General features: G+C 54.7%; 1 protein-coding gene across 1 annotated transcript in view; it reads left to right on the top strand.

The window, feature by feature from the left end:
- Positions 1 to 24479, top strand: part of CPNE2 (copine 2) — a 53136-nt gene that overhangs the window by 14583 nt on the left and 14074 nt on the right. The window contains exons 2-12 of the mRNA XM_079908760.1: positions 6436 to 6650; positions 8995 to 9174; positions 10985 to 11059; positions 12938 to 13009; positions 14114 to 14197; positions 14487 to 14576; positions 15552 to 15650; positions 16174 to 16260; positions 17946 to 18005; positions 19280 to 19413; positions 21545 to 21599. Coding sequence (XP_079764886.1) covers positions 6471 to 6650; positions 8995 to 9174; positions 10985 to 11059; positions 12938 to 13009; positions 14114 to 14197; positions 14487 to 14576; positions 15552 to 15650; positions 16174 to 16260; positions 17946 to 18005; positions 19280 to 19413; positions 21545 to 21599 — 1116 coding nt within the window. The 5' untranslated portion in view covers positions 6436 to 6470. The remainder of the gene's footprint in view (positions 1 to 6435; positions 6651 to 8994; positions 9175 to 10984; positions 11060 to 12937; positions 13010 to 14113; positions 14198 to 14486; positions 14577 to 15551; positions 15651 to 16173; positions 16261 to 17945; positions 18006 to 19279; positions 19414 to 21544; positions 21600 to 24479) is intronic.

Genomic DNA, 24479 nt, shown 5'->3' with positions numbered 1-24479 from the left:
GCTTGTCTTGCCCTGTGGATCTCGGACTGAAGACTGCAATGTCAACTCTAACCTGAATTTGCAGCCTTCAGTTTTGCCCCGCAGATTTCAGACTTGTCTTCTCCAACAAGCTCATGAGTCGGTTCCTTAAAAGAAATCTCTCTCTATATATGTAGATATCCTATTGGTTCTGTTTTCTCTGGAGAACCCTAATACAGTTGCCATTTGTCTTCCTGGATCTTTCTCATCTGAGAGATGGGGTGAAGGAGGCAACTTAGATCTGGATGCGTTCAAGGCATCTTCTGACCCTGTAAGTTCAGTAAATGCAGCCATCAGGGCCAGTGGGGACCAGGCATCTGGTTAGCCGAGAGTTCCAGTTACCAGAGTGTCACCATCTAGACCAGAGGCTGCAAACTCAGACGTCTGCCGAGACCTCGCGGGAACTCAGCGTGTGAAGTTGGCAGGGCTTGTACGGGGACCAAGCATGACATCTGCCTAATTAGGCCAAGAGCGGGCTAAACCAGAGCCATCCCTGGGGAATGGTCAGCCACTGGTGGGCCGTGTAGCAGCCTCCCGCCTAGGAGCTTGGTGTTCAAAGTGTGGTCTCAGATGGGCCGCCTCAGCAGCGCCAGGAAGCTTGTTAGAAATGCAGACTCTCGGGTCCTTCCCCAGACCTGCTGCATCAGAATCTGCCTCACCTACCCACCCCTCTGGGATTTGTGTGTTACGAGGAGGGCTTGTTAAAGCACAGATGCCATTCTGGGGACTCTGAGCAGGTCTGTTTGGGGCTCAGGAACCTGCCTTTCTAACGAGCTCCCAGGAGATGCTGAGGAGGCCCATCCGGGAACCACCCTTGGAGCGGAGAGAGCCTGAGGCGACCCCAGGATCCTCTGTTGTCACAGATTAGACCCCACTGAGCAGGATTTGCTGCATGATGAAGACCCAGGAGCCCTCAGCCCAGGAGAGTAGCACCTTGAAGTGTGTGTGGGTGTGGGGTCTAAGTCTGTTATTCCCTCCCTGGCCCCCTATCTACCACCTTGGTCTCCCTTGGCATCTCTGAGCTGTGTCTTCCAGCTGAGAAAGGGAGCCTAGAACCATATCCTCAACGAGTTTTCACTCCTGGTCCCCTTTACATACACCGTAAACTTCACACACCTCTCCCCCTGCCCCCAGTCATCAAGAATCGCTGATAATAGCACAAGCTGCACAGTGTCATTCTAAATGCTTTACCTCATTTAATCCTCGACATCAATACCTGATGAAAGCACTTTTGCTGTTCCTGTTTTTATAGAAGGGGAACAAAGACCAGAGAGGTTAAGTAACTTGCCTGAGATCACACAGCAGGTAAATGACAGAACCAGGGATTCAAGCCCAGCAGTCTGAGTCCAGAGTCAGTGCTCTTACCCTCAGCACAGTACCGACCAGAGGCCCGCACCCCTGTCCTCGTAACTGCTGCCAACAAGACTGTAGAGCATTACTTGCTGCAGTTGGCACTGAAAACAATTTCATTTTTCAGGTATCTGGTTGAGCATGCTTTTTCAGAGGGCCCAGGATGCCACCCAGTTCTGACAGGCCATCCTGCTGTTGCACTTGCCCTTGCAGTGGGGGGCACCTCGGCCCTGCCCCTCCCGTCTCCCTTTTCCCCATCTGGGTCTCCAGGTCTCCACCTCAGCCGCTGCCTCCCCTGCCCCCTACCGGCTCTCTCCCTGCACCTGCCTCTCTTGGTGTCTCCTGTCACTGCCCGTCTCTGAACTGGGGCCCCTGCAGGCCACCTTGGCGTCTCTTCTCCACAGTGGGTGGGATGCACAGCCGGGCTCCTGGGTCCTGAGCTGCTGGGGCCAGTGATGGGCGGGGAAGTTGGAGTAGGGCAGCCCTAGCTCTTAGCCTCAGCACCGTTCTTCCCTGGCTTAGAAGCACCACTGCCCCCTTCTTGGACCTTGGTTTCCACCTCTGTGAAATGGGACATGAACCCCTCTAGTGCTGGCCTCTTGGAGCAGTTATGATGGTTCCGGGACTGAGAAGGGGCTTCATGATCCCTCAAGTGCTGTGTGTAGCCAGGAGGTGGTTGTGATTCCTCTGGGGCTGCAGATTAAAGAGCCTGCCTGAGGGGCTCCCTTCCTCATTCGTTTGCCACAGTGTAGATGCTGCTCTAGGTGCTGGGGAAACAGTGATCCCTCCCTTCTGGAACTTACATTCCAGACAGTACACAAGGCAAATAGACAAATTAGTAAAAATGGTTGTAGATTGCATTGATCTGTGAAGGAACCAGTGTGGGGTTGAGACTGCATTAGCTTGGGTGACCAAGGAAGGCTTCTGAGGAGGTGACGTGAAGCTGACAACTAAGACCTGTCGTGTGATGGGACTTCCCTGGTGGTTCAGTGGTTAAGAATCTGCCTTCCAGTGCAGGGGACACGGGTTCGATCCCTGGTCGGGGAGCTAAGATCCCACATGACGTGGGGAAAGTAAGCCCGCGTGCCGCGACGAAAGATCCTGCATGCTGTAACTAAGACCTGACACAGCCAAATAAATCAATTAAAAAAAAAAAAAAAGACCTGCCACGTGAAGAAAAGCATTTCTGGCAGGGGAAAGAGCAAGTGCAAAGGCCCTGAGGCAGGAGAGAGGTTAGCATATTTGCAGAGCAGAAGGAGGCCAGTGCAGCTGGGGCACAGGGAGTGACGGAGAGTGTGGCATAAGGTGGGGTCAGGTCAGGCCCTGTAGGCCTGGGGAGGATTCGGATTGTGTGACAAGGAAGGGCAGCCACTGGGAGATTTTCCGCAAGAGCTGTGGTAGCATCTGATTTGCATGTTTAAAGACTCCCTCTGGCTCTGGCGGGGCATGGAAAAGAGAGAGTCTGGGGGCTGGGGTTGCTCAGGGAGACCTGACATGGGCCAGGGAAGTGGAAGCGGGGAGATGGGGTCGATGCTGGACGCATCTTGGCGGTGGAACCGACAGCAGTAGTAGGATATGGGGGGTGAAGGAAAGAGAGAGGTCAAGGAGGATGGGTTCCTAGGTTTCTGGCTAAAACTGGAATGTTCTAGACCTGTGACTCAGCACCAGAGTCTCCAAATCCTGTTCTTCTGCCTAAAGGGTAAGATGTCTTAGGAGCCGGGCCAGCGGACCCTGTGGGAGCTTAAGCCTCCGTCTTGTTCATTGTTGAAGCCCGAGAGTGCTCAAGGAATGTTTGCTGAATGAATGAATGGGAATTCCCAAGCCCTGCCCGCTCTTTGCCTCAGTTAACGCATCTGTAAAAGGGACTGCTAGTTTTGTATCCCCGCCTTCCAGTTCCTTCCCCGGGGCTCTGGTCACCCCAGAAGGCCTGTGTCCATCTGGGCCAGGAGTCAGGACCATCCACGAGCAGGCCCCAGCTCCCCAGGCCCCCTCTCCAGCCTGCAACCTCAAATTACCTGTACTGCGGTGATGCACCAGGGAGCGTTTCCATCTTGCCTAGATGCGCATGGCAGGCCCAACTCTCCCTTAATGACACCTTGCCTGCCTGCCCTCCTGCTGGAGTAGGAGGGGAGGGGGCCCGGCCCAGCCTAAGCCGTGGTTTCTTTTTCCATTGCGTCAGGCCTCAGGGTCTGGCCTGCCCGCCCGCTGCCGGCTGGCACAGAGGGGCCCACTCTGACCCCCGCCTGCCCCAACTCCAGACATCATGTGCTCCCCGTTTCGGGGATCCAGAAGCTTCCAAGCAGAGGGTGAGTTGGGGATGGGGGACCTGCCCCTAGCTGGGGGAGGAGTGCCCCCTTCCCCGCCCACTCATCACTCACTCTCTCTGGGGCCTGCAGGCTGATCCAGGTGGGGCCACAGTGGGCTCTGAGGACTGTCCCCTGGGCCTGGCCCTCCTGGCCACACCCTCAGCCAGGCTGGAGCCAGTGAGGGGTAGGAGGAAGTGCAGTAACCTAGGCGAGGGAGGATGGTAGCTCAGACCAGGGGGACGGCGGGGGAGAAGTGGCCCCAGAGTGTCCATACCAGCGCTTGCCTTTGCATCTGTTAGCCTGCGGGCATGTGTGTGCGTGCGTATCGGTGTGACGTGCACAAGGAAACGTGGGAACCTGGGTGTGTGTACCTGATACCCCTCAGGTACAGGATGAAAACAGAGGTGTCTGACTTGGCAGTATGGGGGATGGTGGCCCAAATGGCATCTAGCATGTCATGAAGGGGGCCTGTGAGGTGGAGAGGGGTGGGTGAGCTGGAATCCACCCCATTAGTGATGATGGGAGAGACAGGGGTGCAGGCAGGGTAACGCCAGAGGAACTGGTGACCTTGGGGGCGCCGGGGTTTTCTTAGCCTCAGGCTCCCTTTGGCCTGGCTGACTCCCCAGATGCCCCCACCTGGTTCTAGGTCCCCACCATGCCCAGCAGTCCCCTGGCCCTGGCCAGAAGGCCGTACGTTGGCCTGGGAGTCTGGAAAATTGGTTCACAGCCTGCCTCTGTTTCCTGACTGTGTGACATTGTACAGGTGACTTCTACTCTGAGCCTCAGTTTCCTTATCTGCAAAATAGGGGTGACTCTTGTGCCCCCCACCCCACCCCAGGTAGTTGTAAGCATAAACAGGTGTTCTCTCAGCTTCTGTGTGGACGAGTCAGCCCCCAAATACTTACCCACAAAGGCCAGGTTCCAACTCCTTGACTAGTATCTTATCCCCTGACTGTCGAGTGGGTGGGTAACAGGCCCTGCGCTGCCCCAGAGGAGGGAGGTGAGAGGAGGCCATTCCTTCTGAGAGCATGAACCCACCTGACCATGCTGACCAGCCCTGACTACAAGCTGAGCACTTCACCCGCATGATGTCTCTGATCCTTATTCACTCTGGCGGGGCAGTTCCTAAAATTGCCTCACCCTCCAGCGGGGGACACTGAGGCTCGTTCATTCACTCTAGAGTGTTGACTGAGTGTCTGCCAAGTCCCAAGACCTGTGCCAGAGCTGGGATCCTGTGGTAAGAAGACTACCCAGCTCCAGCCCTCTAGGACCTCATGTTCCAGGCTGGCTGAGAGCTGCGGAGGGCAGCCAGGTCCTGCGGTCTCCAGGCTCCCAGAGGGAGCTCGGGCTTTATTCGGAGAGCGATGGAAGTCTTGGAGGGTTTTTTTTTTTTTTTTTTTCTTGGAGGGTTTTAAGCAGAGAGGTGTCATGGTCCAATTTGTGTTTTTCAAAGCTCACTCTAGTCCCTGTGGGGACAAGGGGTGGTTAGACTAAGGAGAGGCAGCAGGGAGGCTGGCGAGGAGGTGGCTGTGATCCAAGCGGGAAGGACCGAGCCACAGTGGCATTGCTGGGCCCGCTCCCTCTCCCTCTGACCCCAGCCCCTCGCTGGGCACACGCAGCCCCGGTCTGCAGGAGGCCTGCGCGAGCGCGGTCCCCTCTTCCGCTCCAGACACAGCGCCCTGGGCATACCTGACAGGGAGAGGACCTGGACAGTGACAAAGCCGGTGCTCAGCCTCCTCCCTCCCACCATCTGTCCCTAGAACAGAACCTCATTATAGTCACACGAGCCCAGAGCATCAGCACAACACTGCAGTTTGCCTGCAGTATTTATTCTTGTCATGTAAAAACTAGTTTCCATCGGAGGGGCTGGAGAGCTGCGTGTGTGCCGCAGGGTGGCCGTGCCGAGTCAGGGAGGGATGAGCAAACCTGTGACCCGCCGCGGGGAGCGGGGAGTAGGGATGTCCAAAATGGACATCTTGCCGGGTGGCTGATGCTGGAAGGCGGGCCTGGGTGAACTTCAGATGTGCCAGTGGAAATAAGATCTGACCACACCTCGTAGGACTGTGTCATGATGTGTCGTTAGCACATGAGGAAACTGAGGCACAGAGAGCTGAGGATAAGGACCAACTCAGGCAAGATCTGAGCGATATGGAGCATTTGTGCATGCGTTGATTTATACACGTACCTTTTTTTAATTCAACAAATGTAAACTGAGTGCCTCCTATGGACCGGTCACTGTGCTTAGGCTGGTGATACAGGACGAACAAGACAGATAATGAACAAAGTCAAGTTTTGGATAAGTGACCAGAAGGTAGCTTCCTAGCGGCCAAAGCACTGAGGGAAACCTGAGCAATTACAAGCTCCGTCATAGCCGCAAGATGCCGATATGTCAATTGCTCAGGAGAAGCCCAGGTTTTCCTGGCAAAATGATTGGGATGCCTGTGTCCACTGTGATTTGTTGCTGATCTGACAGGGGCAGCTTGGACCTGTGTGTATCTCACAGGTAAAGATGGACCAAAGCAGAGAATGACTTTAAAGACAAACTAAACACACCTACCGGAGACTCCTTTTTCACGCATTTCCTGCATTCTTTCTCCAAGCTTTTGCCCATGTCATCCTCCCCACTGCCACCCTGCCCCCCACACTCTCCTTTTCTTCCATCTTTAACCACACCTTGAGGGTCAGGTGGTGACGCCTCCCCAGGGTGGAGTGGTGCAGCAGATGTCTGTCCCCTCCCTGACCCCCAATGCTGTCCCCTCAGACTGCGAGGAGCTGCTGCCGCCGTTGCCGACCCCCATGGCCTACATGCCGGGTGGAGGTGCCCCAGCACCGGGGGTGGCCCCCGTGGGCTCCCAGTACTGCGTGTGCAAGGTGGAGTTGTCAGTGAGCGGCCAGAACCTGCTGGACCGGGACGTCACCTCTAAGTCCGACCCCTTCTGTGTCCTCTTCACAGAGAATAATGGCAGGTGGAGCGAGGTGAGGCCCCTCTGTGTGCAGCTGCAATGGGTGGAGGGTGGCTCGGTCACTGGGGAGGGGCTCTCACTGTATCCCAGGGACCTGGGGTCAGGCCCTTGGAAGTACTTGCAGTGTGGGCCAGGGGTTACTTAGAAAATTGTTATTCTGAAAATCAAATTTTATTTAAAATGTTTATAACAGTACTTAAAATAATTATATTTGTGTTTATTATAATTCATAGATTTATATAATTTTATATTTAGTATTCTGTAATATTTTAAGTTACTATAATATATAGTTAAAACCTTAGAGTTTTGCAAAATGCTTGCTTTCATTTTTAAAATAACTTTCCCCTCTTATTCCTAAATGAGCACAGTCAGTGAGGAGCAAACAGAGAAATAGGGAACTCAGGCTTTGGTCCCAGAACTGGACCAAGACCCAGCTCTGTCACTCCCTGCCGTGTGGCCTTGGGCAGGTGGCTATCCCTCTCTGAGCCTGTCTCCTCATCTGTGAAATGAGGATTTTCTTTCCCTGCCTACCTTGGAGAGTCCCAGAGCTGGGGATGTTGATGGTGCCACAGCCAACGACTTCTGAGCTGGAAGACTTTTGCCTGAGGGCTGGGGAAAGATGCAGCTTAAGGAAGGATATTAAGAAATCCAAACTGTTAAGACTTTCAACGTTTAAAAATGGCTTTGTTTCCTATTCCGAAAGGGGTCTATATTCATTGCAGTAAATTTAGAAAATCCAGGTAGACCTAGAGAAGAAAATCAAAATGGTTGGGAACCCGCCTGTCAGGGAGAACCAACTGTTAATGGTTTGGTATCCAGCCTTCCAGACAGTTTTACATGCATATGAATTTTCCAAAATATGTTTCTATTTTTCATAGTTATTTAATGAGGCCTCGGTGGGCGTCCCACAGAACATACTGTGGTTTACAAAGAATTTCCACAGATGTTGGCTCCTTCTTATGATGCCAAGGAAATGGGCTGGGATTGTTGACCCATTTTACAGAGGAGAACTGGGGCCCAGAGCAGGGAGGGACTTACCTGTTTCACCGAGCCCGTTGGTGGTACAGCCAGAAGTGGGAGGTGGGGCATGAGGTCAGCCGAGGATTGCTGGGGGAAGCCCCAGGCCTGAGGCCAGCATGTCCAGAGTCCCCTCTGACAGGTCTCCGGAACTCCCCCCGCCCCTGCCCCTCGGGCAGTGATGTCCTCCCCCACTGCACCCACCCTCACTCATGACATGACCCCCACTCTCCCTGACAATCTCGCTCCCACCCAGGCCAGACACCTGGCTAAAAATAACTCAGGGCCAAGACCTCTTCCGTCCCTGCTGCTCTCTGGCCCTTGGAAATGGGATGGGTGGGAGGAAAAATCAACACAGCCCAGGCCCTAAAATAGACTGTCACCCAGACTCCGCGGTTTGGGGCCTCGGTGCAGAGAGGCCGGGAGGCGGGGTTCCTGTCCCAGCCCCACCAGAGACCCACAGTGCAAGGCCCTGCCCTTCCCCAGGCCTCGGTCTCCACACTAGGTAGGGGACGCTCGGTTCCTGGTTTTGACATTTCATGGTTTGAGGAAGGTACAGACACCTGCCTCCGGGGAGATGGGGAACCCCTGACCTCACCTCCCCACTAAGTACCCCTCCTTCTCTCTGTTTCTTCTCTCAGCTTCCATGTAAAATGTGGTTTGAAAAAAGGGTTCTCCCCAAATATAAAGGATGAAAGCCACAGGTGTCAAATCCTTTCATTTTACAGAAGGGGAAACTGAGGTCCAGGTGGGAAAAGGGACTCCCTCTGTCACTTAACCTAGGCAGGGACAGGGTCCGACCTCTTACCTTGGAACCTGGGTATGGAGTCAGGACCAGTGTGTTAAAAGTATGAATGGTGGGCTTCCCTGGTGGCGCAGTGGTTGAGAGTCCGCCTGCTGATGCAGGGGACACGGGTTCGTGCCCCAGTCCGAGAAGATCCCACATGCTGCAGAGCGGCTGGGCCTGTGAGCCATGGCCACTGAGCCTGTGTGTCCGGAGCCTGTGCTCCGCAATGGGAGAGGCCACACAGTGACAGGCCCACGTACTGCAAAAAAAAAAAAAAAAAAAAAAAAGTGTGAATGGTAGAGTCAGGACTGGGTTCAAATCTTGGCCCTGCCCTCTAGCTGTTCGACCTTGGGTGAGTCACTTAACCTCTCTCTGCTTCAGTGTCCTTATCTGTGAGCTGGGAGTAATGATTGTTTCAGCCATCTGGGTAACTGGCCATGAGTGCCTGGCACAGAATTGGGTGTTTAGCAAGTAAACACCATGATTCCCTGTAGCCCAAGAAGGGTTGAAACAGCTACTTGACTCTGACACCTGTTTCCCTGCCCTCTGCCAGTATGACAGGACAGAAACTGCAGTCAACAACCTCAACCCCGCTTTCTCCAAGAAGTTCGTCCTTGACTACCATTTTGAGGAGGTGCAGAAGCTCAAGTTTGCCCTGTTTGACCAGGACAAGTCCAGCACGCAGCTCGAGGAGCATGATTTCCTGGGCCAGTTCTCCTGCAGCCTGGGCACGGTGAGCCGGGCTCCTCCAGGAGGGCGGGGTCAGTGCGGTGCCGCCACAAGTCACCTGGCTCCCAAGGATGGGGCAGCCCCCTGGAGAGTCTGCTGCTGCCTGCTTTCCCTGGTCCTGTTTTCCCGCCTGGCTCCCGAGGTGGCATCACAAATGCGGACAGCCTTGGGGGCCAGCAGGCACAGAAAGGGGGAAGTAGGCAGGTGGGGTTGGGGCCAGGCTGAAGTGTTCCCCTTGGAAGACACTGAGCACAGTGCCACACAGGAGTGGGGTGCCCTGTGGCCAGAGCTGCTCAGTGGTAGATGTAAGCAAGTATGGTCTTGACTTCCTGGGATGGGAGCATCTGACCAGCAACCAAGACACCCACGATAGTCCCACTTGGTGGCTGGCTCACCGTGTGACCTTGGGCATCTTCCTTTCCCTCTGTGGGCCACATTTCCCCCTCCAGTTCACTCCTTGGTGAGCTTAGGGAGGTTGCAGGGCTAAGAGCTCCTGATACAAGTTCCGATCATTGTTAATGGCTATGTGCCCTAGGGCGAGCCCCACACCCTTCTGAGCCTCACTTTCCCCATATTTTACTTGGGGATAGTGATGAGCTCTCTGCCCAGTCTATAGGGATGGTGGGTGAATAAAACGGAAAATGCTTCGAGAGGTTCTAGTGGAGACTGAAATGCCCTGGGCCTTCCAGGAGATGATGTTCAATGAAAAAAGCAAGTGCCCAGCAGTTACGTAAGAAGTGGGGTGTGTCTCTCAGGGTCCCCGCCATGTGTCTACACCCTCAAAGGGTAACCGAGGAGAGAGCTTTAGGACCAGTGGGCAGGGGCAGGAACCGACAAGGGGTGAGGAAACCTTTACAGGGCTGACACCTGTCAGAAGCCCAGCCACCCCTAGCCTGGAGGGAGGGGCGGGGCAGGAAGTGGTGTTGCCAGGTCCTGGGGAGAGCTGTGGCCACCACGGGGAGGCCTCTGGACTGGAGCCGAGGCCGATGATGAGCAAGAAAGCTTCCGCCAAGGCTCCGCCCAGCCCTTCTCCCCTCCTGCTCTCCTAGCTCCTGCTGGCACCCCCGTTGGCTGGACCCCAACAAGCTGTAAGACAGGGGAGCCAGGTGATGCAGTCCGCAGTGGCATAGAGAAGGTGGAGAAGGGCAGAGAGTGGACCTAGGGAGAAAAAGTAGCACAGGGAGACTAGGAACATGCTCACATTGGCACAAAGAAACACTGGCCTTTTCCCCAAGAAACAGAACTGTGGTGGCACAGGGAGGGTGTGGGAATGGGGTGTACAGAGACGGGTGGGAGGGAGACTTACAATGTGTTCCACTTGTCCTTTATATGTATTGGTCCTTGAACTCTGTGTGAATGTATTCGCTATTCAAAGCAATGAAAGTACATAGGAGGAGTCAGGGTTTGATCCTCTCCATCAGGGATCACTCCCTGAGGGAGGGTGGGGGTCTCTGGATGACTCTGGGGGAGGCAGTTACGTGGCTAACCTCCCTTCAGCAGTCTCCAGAAAGTGAGCCTTACAAGAGCCTTTTCCTGGGGACATCCAGGTCAGCAGAATCCGACTGCTGGGATTCTGTCCCAGCTGTGGGACCTCGGGCAAGTGTCTTAACCTCTCTGGGCCTCAGTTTCCTCAGCTGCCCGGTGGGGTTAGCAGTGGTTGCTGTCTGCCTCCCATGGCGGGGATCACGCAGGGGGAGGTTTAGCCAGCGCCTGGCATGGAGCATCGTGCTGTGAGCAGTGCCTGTTGAGGATTTTTTCCTCCCTGGGTCTCTTCCCCAGCCCTCAGAGTGAGTGCCTCTCCTCTCTCCCTCCAGATCGTCTCCAGCAAGAAGATCACTCAGCCTCTGCTGCTGATGAATGACAAGCCTGCGGGGAAGGGCTTGATTACGGTACCAGCCCCGCTCCCCGCTCTCTGCTCTCTGCAGGCCCCCCACACACTGCCCACTGCCCTCCCCCATCAATGGGCCACTTCACTGGCAGATAATCACCAGCTTTGTTTGGAGTAAAAAGGCCCAACTTACAACTTAGCAACAGGTCTCTTAGCAACGGGCTCCTGGCTCCACATATGATGTGTTGGGGCTGCCAAACCAGGGAGTGGGGGGCACTGCCAGGGGTGCCCACGGTGGCTCCCCAGGCAGGGGCGCTACTCCTCCTCCCTGGAGGCCTCCAGAGCCCTCCCTGCATCCACTTCCGGCACTGGCCTCTTGGGCGACTTTCAGGCGTTTCAGAGCCTTGCCCACCGGAACTCTGCTTGTGGCTGCAATGCGCAATGATACCTGCGATGCGCAGTGATCCCTGTGAAGCGCAGTGATTCTTGCGATGCGCAGGCCCTTCGAGCGGCTGAGCTCTTCGGTCATTAGAATTCCGGAAGGCGGGGAAACCTGGTTTTACAGATGAGGGAACTGAATCCCAGAGAGGAAGTGCCCTTGGGCGGTTCAGCTAGTGAGGTTGTGTGACGCCAGGGGTTCTGGAGGGAGGAGGGCTGTACCTGTGTGTGTTCACAGGCTTTACTCCCCTGCCCTGGAGCCTTCCTGGCTTCCCACTGCCTGTGGAGCCATGCATTCCAGGCTGGGAGGGACCCAGCAGTCGCAGCTGTTTTTTACCCCGTTCATGTCCATGGCCTGTGTTCAAGGCAAACTGAATTCTTAGCATACCCTGCACTTACCCCAGGCCCTCATCCACTGTTCCTGCCACCTGGAATGTCCCCTCCCAGCCTCCCCCATCTCTTGGGGTTTAAAACCTCCCCATCTAAATGCCTTCACAAGCCAGCTGTCCTCCACGTGGAAGCCAGCCCAGAAGGACCCAACCCAGTGGGTATGCCAACCTCCAGCATTTCCAGCAGTTCGCCTCCAGACCTGGGTTCTGTCCTCCTGTGAAATGGGGGCAGTAATAGGGCCTACCCTATGGGGTTGTTGAGCAGGTCTCAGCTGGAGGGGGGGAAGGGGAAGGGGAGAAGGGGCCTCTAGCCTGGCCTCTGTCTGTGGTTCTCAGGGTCAAATAGTTCGTTAGGTGAGGCCATCCCAGAGGTGTGGGAGCAGAGGAAGTCCTAGCCGAGGGAGAGCCCTGCCCACTTGGGTTGCTGTTGGCCAGAGGGCCTTCCCTGCCACTCTGGGGAGGTGAGAGGAAGAGGCCCAGGGAGGGTAGATGGCAGCCTCGAGGTCACCCAGGTGGTGCATCACTGGCTGGCCTGGGGCAGAGGGCCATGGCTGATGGGGAGGGCATGGAGGATAGATGAGTGGTGTGAGCTGATGAGACAGCAGAGAAGAGCTCGGGTGGTCCCTTGCCTGCCCTGGGCCTCAGTTTCCCTGGCTGCACAGTGCAGTTGTTAGAATTTCCGACACCTTGGTGTTTTGAGGTGGTTGTGTGTGCTCCCTGGATCTGCAGTGGGGACATGAGAGGGTCTGTCAGGCTGCTCGCTGGCCCAGAGCCTCTCTCTAGGGCTCAAGACCACCCTCCATGTTTGGTCCCTGCTTCATCCCCCCCCCCCCCACACCATCTCATGGCCCATCTCTTGAGCCACATTGGGGTCACTTTCTGATTCCTCATATTCAGAAGGGTTATTACCCCCATCTTCCAGAAGATGGAAACTGAGGTTTGAGGAAGACGAGAGACTCGTCCCAGGTCACCTGGCACTACTCTTCCCCACCACTCCCCTCCTAGCCCTGGAGAATTGACTCCTGGGGCAACCTGTGTCCAGCCTGCCTGAACGGAGGCCAGAGGGAGTCTCAGGACAGACCCCGACCCCCGACGTTCCTCTGGCCTTACAGATTGCTGCCCAGGAGCTTTCAGACAATCGGGTCATCACGCTGAGCCTGGTGGGCAGGAAGCTGGACAAGAAGGTGAGGCAGGCAAGGGAGGGGGCTTTCCATCAAGGAGCAGGAACCCTCCCCCAGCCCTGGGGTTGTGTGGCCTGGGGGTTCTGGCCACCACCTTCATTGCCCCTCCAGGGACAAGTCCATAGCACACGGCCCTCCTGCCACCCCAAATTAGGACTGCTTCACCACTGAGGTAGTGAGTTTCCTATCACTTAGAGATATTCAAGACATGGCTGGAAACCCACTCGTTGGGGCTCCCCATCCCACGTAGTGTAAATGCTAGGGTCCTTACAGTAACCTACAGGACCCCACCTGATGTGTCCTCAGCTCCCCCCGACTCCCTGACCTCACCCCTTCTGCATTCCCTACTTTCATTCTGTTTTAGCCAAATCAGCCTCTTCATTGTCCTAGGATTAAACCAGGCACCGTCCTGCCTCAGGACCTTTGCACTTGCTGTCTTTTCTGCCTGGGATGTTCTTTACCCTGAATATTCTCATGACAGGCCCCTCTCTCACCTCCATGTCACCTCCTAGTGAGGCCTTCCCTGAAATTGCAGTGGTCCCTGATATCCCGCCCCCTCCTCCTTTATTTGTCTCCTTAACACTAATTGCTGCCTCATGTGTATTACTTACTCATTTATTTTATGTCTCCCCCTCTTGAATATAGCCTCTTTAGAGTCCATGTTTGCTTAAATAAATGGAGTTTTAAAGGACTCTTCTGCTAGGATAGTTTCAGTTTTCCAGAATCCCACTAAAATGAATTAAAATCCCATCCTGCTGGGTGCCTCCCTCTGCCCTGGGAACAATCTCCCTCTTGACGTCCTGCCCCACTGAAGATGCTGGAATTGTAACGTCTACAGGCTCCAGGTCTTAGGGTCTCTGAGCCCAAGCTCTGGTAACCCCAGGATGGGGCAGTTTCTCCCGGGGCTGCTGCTTGGTCCCAGGGGGCTGCAACTGCCCTGGGCGTCTGCTGAGCCCTGCAGAGGCTGAGGGGAGAGGGGCCAGGCTGGCTCTGCCCACAGCCCTCACTCCTGACGCCAGGTGTGGGAGGCAGTGGGGCCACACCCCCACCCCATCTGAATCCGGTGGAATTATGCCTTCCTCACCCACATCCTCCCGCTTCCTCCAGGACCTCTTTGGGAAGTCAGACCCATTTCTCGAGTTTTATAAACCAGGAGGTGATGGCAAGTGGATGCTGGTCCACAGGACTGAGGTGGGTGTGTGGGGCTCCAGGGGTCTCTGAGCCAGTGGGTCTGTAGTCCAGCCACACCCAACAGCTCAGGACGGGGCTAGGCAGTCACAGCCCTGCGGTACGCAGGAAAACCCAAACTGGCCCCTAAAGGACTTGTTCCCTCCCCATCACAGGGATGCTCACTTCCATCCCCAGAGGCATGGCTGTGGGTCTCTCCACCTTGCCACTCCCTGTCCCATTGGGCTGGCCCCACCCCAGAGCTGTACTGGCCCTGGGCCTGAGTTCACCCTTGCCTCTCACTGTCCTGCAGGTGATCAAGTACACTCTGGACCCCGTGTGGAAGCCATTCACTGTGCCATTGGTGTCCCTGTGTGATGGGGACGTGGAGAAGCCCATTCAGGTGAGGGGGGCTATGGGAACCCTGCTGCCCACCCTACCAGCTCTGGCCTCCTGGTTACCTGAGGCTTCCTGGGGGTGCCTTGGCAAAGCTCTGGAAAAAGAACCCTTGTGGGGGGAGGGGCAGGAGACCTGAGTCCTTGTCCCAGGTCTGCCTGACCCTCTGAGTGATCTGGGCAGGGCCCTCAGCTCTGTGATTCCCTTGTCTCAAATGGGAACAGAGTGACTGCTCTTTTTTTCTGGAGGGCTGTGTGCTGCTAGCTAGGATAATGAATGCAGAATCACCTTGGAAACAGCCAAGTGTTGTTGCTGTGATGAAGGTGATGATTACTAGTCTCTGAAAGCCCTAAGTCCTCAGGGGCCGTGTCTGAGAGCAGACGAGGTGGGGCGAGGCCCTGAGACCATGTAGGGATCCCCAGGCAGGGCACCAGGAAACTTGGGGTCTAGTTCTGGGTCTACTACTGCTACTGTGAGACTTTGGGCAAGTGCTTCCCACTCAAGGCCTCAGTTTACCCATCAGTACAATGGGTACAACAATTCCTGCCTTCCTTCTAGGAGTGTCATGGCAGCTAAGTTAGAGAGCATATCAAGCTGGGACTTTTTGTGCCCATCTCAGGAAAAAAATAGCAGTCTAGGGAGGACTCCAGACCATGGCCCATGAGGCCAGGTGGGCCACCACCCAAGATAGATTAGCAGCCCAGTGTCAGGTGTGTGAGGTGTGCAGCTTCCTGCTCCAGAGGGAATGGCCTCCATTATTAGAGCGGGCACCCTTTCTCCTTTCCCCGGCAATCATGGAAGGCTTCCTGCAGGAGGCGGTTCAGGAGCTACCGGCATCATCCCAAGCCAGCTAGTCAGATCTGGAGGGGAGAGGGAGGTACCACCCCCCAAAAAAGGCATGGGATTTGCTCAGGGAGCTGAGAGGAGCTGGCAAGTGCCTCCTGTGGGGCAGCTCTGGGGTGACTCGCTGGACCCACTCCAGGTTATGTGTTATGACTATGACAACGACGGGGGCCATGACTTCATCGGTGAGTTCCAGACCTCGGTGTCACAGATGTGTGAGGCTCGTGACGGCATCCCGGTAAGATGTGCACATGTGCGTGACCCCAGGACCTCGGCAGGGGATGGGGAAGGGGCACAGGTTTTTGAATCAGGCAGACTGGGGCCCAGATCCCACCTCTCTGCCTTATGACCTTGAGCAAGACATTTAATCTCTCTGAGCCTCAGTTTCCCCATCTGTCAAGTGGAGGCAGAAGAGTAGAGTGGGAATTAAATGAGATTAAACAGGTAAAGTACCTAGTGCATAGTGAGTACTTGGGGGAGCTGTCTATTTAACTCTGAGAAGCCAGGCTCTGGGCAACAGTTCTGGGTGCATGAGTGGACATGACATGGATGAGTTGTCTGGGGATGGAGGGCAGATGCACATCTTCTGACCTTGGGCAGATATAGCTTGGCATGAGCCTAAGGTGGCAGGAAACATTTCTGGGGTGGGGGGCTTCCTGAAGGAGGCATGCTGCCCCTGTGGAGTAGATTCTGGGGCCCAGGAGAGGGTCAGTCCCCACAGAAGCCCCAAGCTGAGCTCCTCTTTCTTCTGTGTTGCCCAGCGGGAGTTTGAGTGTATCAACCCCAAGAAGCAGAAGAAGAAGAAGAACTATAAAAACTCGGGCATCATTATCCTGCGTTCCTGCAAGGTGAGCCAGCATGGGTGGGCATGGGGCACAGTCCCGGTTTGGGGGTCACACAGAGGTATATCGCTGCACAAGAGACAGAGCGTTGGGTTTGGAGCCGGCAAGGCCTGGGTTCAAATCCTGGTTCTGCCATGTCCTGGCACTGTGACCTGAGCTTAACCTCTCTGGGCCTCAGTCTCCTCATCTATAGAATGGGAAGGTTAACAAGATAAGCATGTAAAGTGTTAGTCTCATTTCACATTCCTTTGTGGAAGTCAAGGAGGGCATGCGATGACCTTCCAGGGTTTCCTTGTTGGAGCGTAACTATAGGGAGTTACTGCTTCCCAGGCTTGCCCATTGCATGTTCAGCATCAGAGGGGCAGAGGATATCAGGCCAGGGTGACCTGTGCTCTGGCAGTGACACTAGTGAGGGCTGAGGTTACTGGCCCGTGGTGTAACTGGGGCCACTGAAGTCCACAAAGACAATGAAGTTTGCACCGGCAGTGGCCAGGCTGAGGTCAGGGGCCAGGCCCCCCTGGATATCTGGTGGCCACGTATCTGCTGGAATCAGGTAGAACGTTAAGGAAGGCAGCCCAGGCCAGAGCAGCAAGGACCCTGGATGCTGGGCCTGAAGGTTCCAAGTCCTGGCACTCTCTCTACCAGCTGGCCAACCCCAGGCCTCAGTTTCCTTGTCTGGAGACTAGGATTTACGTGAGCATTCAGTGAGGTCACAACGTAGCAGTGCCCTGTAGAAGTTAAGCTGGCAGGTTGCAGCATCATGATTTCGGGTCCTTATTTCTGAAACTTGGGTCATTCACATCCCTCTTCATGATTTTTTCCACCTGCCTTATTATGTTTTGTATTCAGCCCCTCCTCCCCCCATTTTGGTGTCTTTTTTTTACTTAAATACATTTATTTTGAAAGGAACCTTTCTAACGCCACCAAAATTGGAAGGCCAGTATCCTTTGCCAAAAGGAGGCAAAGACCATCCAAACAAACCATGTTTCAGCAGCTTTATTAATTATTAATTTACAGCAGAAGGCCTTGAGCCAGAGGCCTGGCATCTCTCTGTTCAAAGTTGAGGTTGGTAAGGGCTACACTGGGCCCTGGGACACTGCCTGGACTCATCACGCGTGTGTGTGTGTGTGTGTGTGTGTGTGTGTGTGAGAGAGAGACACTGCCTGGACTCATCGTGTGTGTGTGTGTGTGTGTGTGTGTGTGAGAGACACTGCCTGGACTCATGCGTGTGTGTGTGTGTGTGTGTGTGTGTGTGAGAGAGAGACACTGCCTGGACTCATCATGCGTGTGTGTGTGAGACACTGCCTGGACTCATCGTGTGTGTGTGTGTGTGAGAGAGACACTGCCTGGACTCATCATGCGTGTGTGTGTGTGTGTGAGAGAGAGAGAGAGAGAGACACTGCCTGGACTCATCATGCGTGTGTGTGTGTGAGAGAGACACTGCCTGGACTCATCATGCGTGTGTGTGTGTGTGTCCCACCTACTGGTAACCATTGCTCTGAGTGCTTTGTTATAGAGGGATTTGGGTTTTGTTGTAATCAGATCAGGTCCATCTGCCTTTTTCCGCCTCCTTGACCCCTGTCAGGGCACAGAGCAACAACTCCCCAAAGGTCATCTGTGGAGTGTGGCCAAGTGAAGGCGAGCCCTCAGGTACAGGGCAGGGGCCCACTCACCCCTCTGATTTCTTCCAGATAAACCGGGACTACTCCTTCCTGGACTACATCCTGGGAGGCTGCCAGCTCATGTTCACTGTAAGGCTCTCCCCCATCCCAGCCCACCCCAGTGAGGATCCTCCCTAAGGGCTTGGGCCATGATTGCAGCAGGAGGGACTTGGGATAAACTTCAGGAAGGATCCTCCCCAGGGCAAGGGGTGTGTCTGGCCAGAGGAGAGGGTATAGGTGGATGGGCCTGAGTCAGGGCTTAGCTGCAGGTCAGGGTCTGGCTGCCCAGCCCTCAGAATGTCACTGGTTACACTTCCTCAGAAGGAAAAAAAGCCAAATTCCTCCCCACTTCCCTTCCTGCCTCATCTGCTATGCCCTCGTCCTTGCTCACTCAGCTCCGTCCACACTGATCCTCCCCCAACACTAAGCTCTGCTCTGTCTTGGGGCTTTGCATTTGCTGTTCCCACTGCCTGGAATGCTCTTTCCCAGAACCTTCTCGGCTGCTGCCCTGCCATCCTGCAGGCTGTGACACAGAGGTCACCTCCCCCTGATGCCTCCTGTTCCTCGTCACTTCTCCTGTTTTATTATCTTCAGGGCACTCGCCACTCTGAATTTTCTTAAGTATTTTTCACTTGTCCCTGTCCCACTAGCAACTAGTGACTGTGAGTGTCCTGAGTGCGGGGCCACTGTTTTTTTTTTTTCCCTCCACCCTCGGTGTATCACTCAGTGCCCGGCACATAGCACCTGCTCAGTATATGCTCATTGGAAGAATGAATTGTCACTCTGCCGGTGGCCTGGAGTGTATGCCCCATAGACTTCTCCCGTTCCTCACCCGAAGGGGGGCCTCAAGCCCAGAGGAGAACTCCTGCCAGGGTCCCATACTCTGCCCACCTCCCACCTAGCCTCCCTGCTCTCTATCACTGCTTCTGATCCCATGGGGGCTGGAAGTCATCTGCAGGACTATAAGGAGGTGCAGAGGATTGGCCTTGTTGACCTGTAACCCCACTGGTCACCACAGCCCCCCTCCCCTGCAGAGAGTGAAAAAAGGCCTCGAAATGGGAGTAGATGAGTGTGTGGGTTGGGACAGTGAGGGGGGGAAAGGAATTTGGGGCTGTAAGTTGGCTTTGTGTCACATCTGGGCAATAGACTATGCTTGGGCAACAGGGAGCCACAGACGGCATTAGAGCCAGAGGAGTAATACAGTCAGACAGTTTCCAGGTTTTGGACCATCTTTTGGAAGGGTGGGTCAGGGCTGGGAGATGAAGTGGGCTTCCTGTGTCCCATCAGCCTGTCTGTTCCCTGGAGGTGAGATAGGGAGCTGGAGTCTCTGACCACACTGGGTGGCCTTTTCCCCCACTCTGCAGGTTGGGATAGACTTCACAGCCTCCAATGGAAATCCCCTCGACCCTTCCTCTTTGCACTATATCAACCCCATGGGCACCAATGAATATTTGTCAGCCATCTGGGCTGTTGGGCAGATCATTCAGGACTATGACAGGTAAGCTTGGGGAGGGACTCTGACTAGTCAGCTTGGGCTCCATCCATCCTGGGAAGTTCAGCTTTTCAAAGCGAGAAGGGACCCAGAGATCATCAAACCTAGGAATGAGTAGCATAGGACATGCATGCAGTTACCTGTGCATACCTGTGGCAGACATTGCTAATCAACTGCTGATCTCTGACTTACTGAGCCCAGATCCATACTGAGATCCTTCTCCACACAGTACACCGAGTAAGAAAATGAGTCAGGATAGAAAATGAAATTTGTTTGCTATTGCTGCAACCTCCACTGTTAGAGCTGGGGGAAAACAGGCCTAGGATGTAGATAGAGAATTTATCCAAAGTCACCCAGATCAAGGAACTGGAACTCAGACATTTTGATTCCTGTACCCGCCACCTAATGGTCTAACAGTCTCACTCCTGTTGGGAACTTCAGAGGAGCAGCCAGCATGTGTGGATCCTCTTCCCATGACCACGCTTCCTGGAGATCTTTGGGTGGGGTGGGGTGGGGACAGTGGAGAGTCAGGGAAAGCTGTGTAGAGGGTGTGGCCACCAACAGGCTGGGCCAGATGCAAAGTCAAGAGGGCCTTGGAGGATCCAGAAGTCACATGAGGGTTGTGATGTCATTGTCACAGATGATGCTTGTTTGGACCTCCAGATCAGAGTGTGGAATGACCAGGAGGACACATGGGGAGCAGGGGAGAAAGGAGCAGGTCCCACAAATTTGGTAGGAACAAGAGCAGGCTCAGGAATCCTGTGTGCACTTCAGCCTCCTTGAGAGAGGCAGCCTAAGGTGCAGCTTCTGACTCCCAGGGGGGCTCAGGGCCTAAGGGGTGGCTGTGACCCCAGGCCACATTGAGAGGTACAGCATGCAGAGCAGGGGAGGTGGAAGTCCCCACCTGCGTGGTCGGGTGGAGGAGCCTGCTGTTGCTGCTCCAGAGACCCTTGTATGCAGCTACCCACTCAGCCCCTTTGCTGAGCCTTCTCATGGGCATTCAGGCGTTACTGGACACTTGCTCCACCCCTACCCCTCTTACCCTCTTCCCCATCTCAGGGAGAGGCACTACCACTCACTGAAAACCCTTCACTTCCTTTCTTTCCCTCATCTCCCCCATCATTCCTTCAGGAAATCCTTTCAAAATATGCTTGAATCCAGCCTCTTCTCCCACCCCTACTGCTACCAGCCTGTTTGAGCCACCATCACCTCCTGCCCAGAGCGGTTCAGTAACCTTCTCACTGGTCTTCCTGCTTCTGCCCTAGTCCCTGACAGTTTGTCCTCCACACAGCAGCCAGAGGATTCTTCAATAAATACATGTTGAATGAATGAACAAATGAGATACAGTCCCTGCCCTCAGGGAGATCCCATTCGAGGAGGAAGATAGGGAAGAAATCAGTGGGGTTCCAAGAGACCAGTTTACATGTGAGACAGGAGCTATGGGAGCACCAAAGAGAGAGGCATCCTGGGGTCTCAGGGAAACCCACAGAGAATGGGCCATTTGAATTGGGCCTTAGAGGATGAGTAGGAGTTTGCCACAGGGAACAGATTGGGAGAGGTAGTTCAAGAAGGGGTGCAGTAGGATTGAAGTTGGAGCGTGAAGATGCCCTGTGTGTTTGGGGAACAGTGAGTAGCCAGTGGCCAGGGCTGGGGGAGTGGGGAATGAGGGAGGGCAGGTAGAAAATGAGACTAGGCTCTTGGGCTAGATGATGAAGGGTCTTGAACGCCAAGCCAGTGTTCTCATTTTAGAATTTTTCCCAGCCATAAAAGGGACGTCAAGAAACAGCCAGTACATTTCACTTGCATCATGACTGTGGTTTAGTGATTGCCAAGGTCCCCGTTTGAGAAGGATCTAGAAGCTGTACTCAGGCCCATGGTTAGGAGTGCTGTGGTTGATTAGCAATGTCTGCCATAGGTGTCAAGCCTTTTATTCACCAGATACCCAGAAGTGGGTTTGGGCTCAATAGATCATTCAAACAGAGCTTTTTCTAGAGGTGGTGAGCTTTTTCTTTTTGTCTGTGGAGGTATGCAAGGCAGAGTGGGCCCAGCCCTGGGTAGGGGGTTGGGAGGGTGAGCGTGGGTAGATGAGGCCCCGTCTGGTTGTCTCATAGTATTTTTTTCTCCTTTCTCTGATTAGTGATAAGATGTTTCCAGCTCTTGGCTTTGGGGCGCAGTTACCCCCAGACTGGAAGGTAAGTGAAGCCAGACTGTTTTCCTTTTGGCTGAGATGGGATTTGCATGTATGGCCTCTCTGGGATCTGCTTTGGAAAGGTTGGGCTATGGCCCAGCTGCCCTGCCTTCTCTGCGTTTACCCCAAACCCACACGCATTTCTCAGCCTGAACCTCGTGCAGGCAGTGGGGCTAGAACAAGGAATAAGTTATGATATCTGTCCCCTGGTACCCCAGTCAGGTGGGGAAGATGCTAGATTTAGCAAATAAAAATACAGGATACCCAGTTAAGTTTGAATTTCATATAAACAAGTTGTTTAAGTATGTCCTAAATATTGCCTGGGACATACTTAAACTAAAAAATTATCCATTATTTATCTGAAATTCAAATTTAACTGGGCATCCTGTATACTGTCTGGCAGCCCTAAAGACAGGCAGTGTCATCAGTGCTGAACGGGGCAGCAGTCCCTAGAGGAGGGCCCCAACCTGGCCTGGGGGTATCAGGAAGGCTTCCTGGAGGAGGTCAGGTCTAAGCCAAGAGGGTAAAGGAGAGTAGGAGTTCGCAGAGTGACTTGAGGTGGTGATGTGGCAGGTAGAGTTCAGGGCAGAGAGAATAGCCTGTGCAAAGTCTGGGAGGCAGAGGGAGCAGGGTAGTTGGAAGAACTGAAAGAAGGTGGGCGTGATGAACTCTCCATGAAAGATGGGCGGGATGGGGAGAGATGTGGCTGGAGAGGTGGGGAGCCAGCCGTGCAGCAAGCAATGGGTGGGTCTACATGGGGTGTTATTGGCATTTTTGAAGGCTCACTCTGGCTGCTGAGTGGGGACTGGCTGGGGTGATGGTGGGCAAGATGGAGGGATGGAGAGAAGGGACAATGTCCATTACAGGTGAAGAAACAGAGGCTCAATGACTTGTCCAAGGTTACGTTCAAAACAGGGAGCCTGAATTCCATCTGGGCAGGTGGACTCCCATGTCTGTTCTCAGAATGTGCTACCCTTCTGATGAGAAGCCTGGGGCTGTGGGCATAGAGGACTCCTCAATCTACATGTATGTCAGCCAGCGGCCCCTCTTGTCTGCCCTGCTGTACCACATGCTGTTTCCAGAGTGAGCGTTCCCCTCACATCCTCTCCGGAGAGGGCAGTTTTCACCTAGAATTTCAGGGAGTGGCTCTGTGGCCTGCTGGCCATTGTATGGTAGGGGGCAGGACCCTGTGGGACCACAGCTGGGCCTCTGGGCAGACACGGTGATGCCACTGGGGGCAGGGCGGGCTGGTGCAGCCAGGCCCAGCACTATCTCGTTGCTAGGACACCAGCCAGCTTCCAAAGAACTCTGGCTGAATGAGATGTTTTCTTGTGCAAAAGCCTCCTTGGAAATGTCACAGGGCAATTCTGGGGAGGCTGGGGCTTGGCCAGGCTGGAGTGCCCGGTGGTGCCAGGAGGGATGCTGGAACGAGGCTTGGAAAGGGCAGATGCTCTATCCCACCTCCCCCTGCTGCTGGAGCTGGCCAGACCTGGCCCCTCACCTTCCCTCTCATTCTAACCCACCTTGCCGTGCCACATGAACCTTCTTCTGTTCGTTCCTACCTCAGGGTCTTTGCATGTGGTCTTCCCCTGGCCTTTTGCCCCCTTTCACTGACTTCCCATTGCTGCTGCTTAGCCGAGAGATCATTTCCTCTAGAAGGACTACCTTGAGCGTGCGCACGTGGGGCCCCTCCTCCCTGCCTCGGAACTTTGTGGTCACTTTGTATGTGTTGATTTGCTCATTGTCTCAGGGAGGGCACTTGGTCTCCTTCTTGCTGTGTCTGGCTCCAGGCATGCAGTACATGATTGTTGACAGTAAATTTGGGGCCCAGGGGCCTGAGCAGGCAGAGGTGTTGTTTCTCTGAGTGTGGGAAGTTGGAAGGAGCGTGCCACTCAGCTGCCTGCCCTCAGGACCTCAGTCCCTCCCTGGGCCTGGTCCAGGTGAGCCCCAAGAGGACCCCTGACCTGGGTAGTGGCTGAGGGACTCAGGAAACATTGGCCTTTCAAAATGAGCCAGAGTTGGTCAGATGAAGAGAGGGATCAGGCTGAAGGACAGGCCTACACAAGGTCTGGGGTGGAGAGGAGCACAGTTTATAACTCTCCCCACTTTATAGATGGGAAAACTGAGGCTCAGAGAGGATGGTCACTCTGAGATCCCTTCGACTCTCTCCATGCCACCATCTACTGCCCTGCCAGGACCAGAGGGAACAGCCTCTTAAGTAACTCAAGACCATGGGCTGGGCCTGGCCAGGTGGGGTGAACGGGACCATCGATCGTCAGAAGGCAGCAGGGAGTCCCAGGGCAAAGACCTGTGGCTGGCCAGTCCCCAGGGGCCCCTAATCGGCTTGGGGTGGCCTCCAGGAAGCTTGTCGTGTTTGCTGGCATTTCTCGGGCAAACTAGGGCAGCAAGTGTGGGAGGGGGCTGGGCTGCTACAGACAACGTGAACTCCTGTCCCCCAGATCTGGTCCCGGCTCTGCTGTGGCTCACTCGTGTGACCTGGGCATTCCTTGGCCCCCTCTGAACCTCAGTTTTTCCACCTGTGAAGTGGAGCTGCTGGGTGGAGTAGATGACTTGGGAGGCCTCCAGGGTAGATGGGTAACCTCCCACAGCCCCACCCACTTGACCACCAGGCCCCACTCTCCCCTTAATAGAGGGAAAAAAATGGAGAAGTTAGAATTTGGGTGGCTGAGAAAACAGAATATTAATCCATCCCTATCAGGAGGGGGCTTTTCCCCCTTGGTCTGTAAAATCTCCTAAAATCTGATTTTGCAGGAAGTTGTTGGCCCAAGGGAGGCCTGTTTCCCTGGCAACCATTTTCCTCTCTCAGCCCCCTCTGTACAAGCCCCCCTCTTAGTCACTATAGAGGCTCATGAAGTTTCCATGG

Source organism: Stenella coeruleoalba (genome assembly GCF_951394435.1).
Source record: "Stenella coeruleoalba genome assembly, chromosome: 20".
Lineage (NCBI taxonomy): Eukaryota > Metazoa > Chordata > Mammalia > Artiodactyla > Delphinidae > Stenella > Stenella coeruleoalba.
Note: the sequence above shows the minus strand (reverse complement) of the source record. Positions and strands in the feature narration are given on the sequence as shown.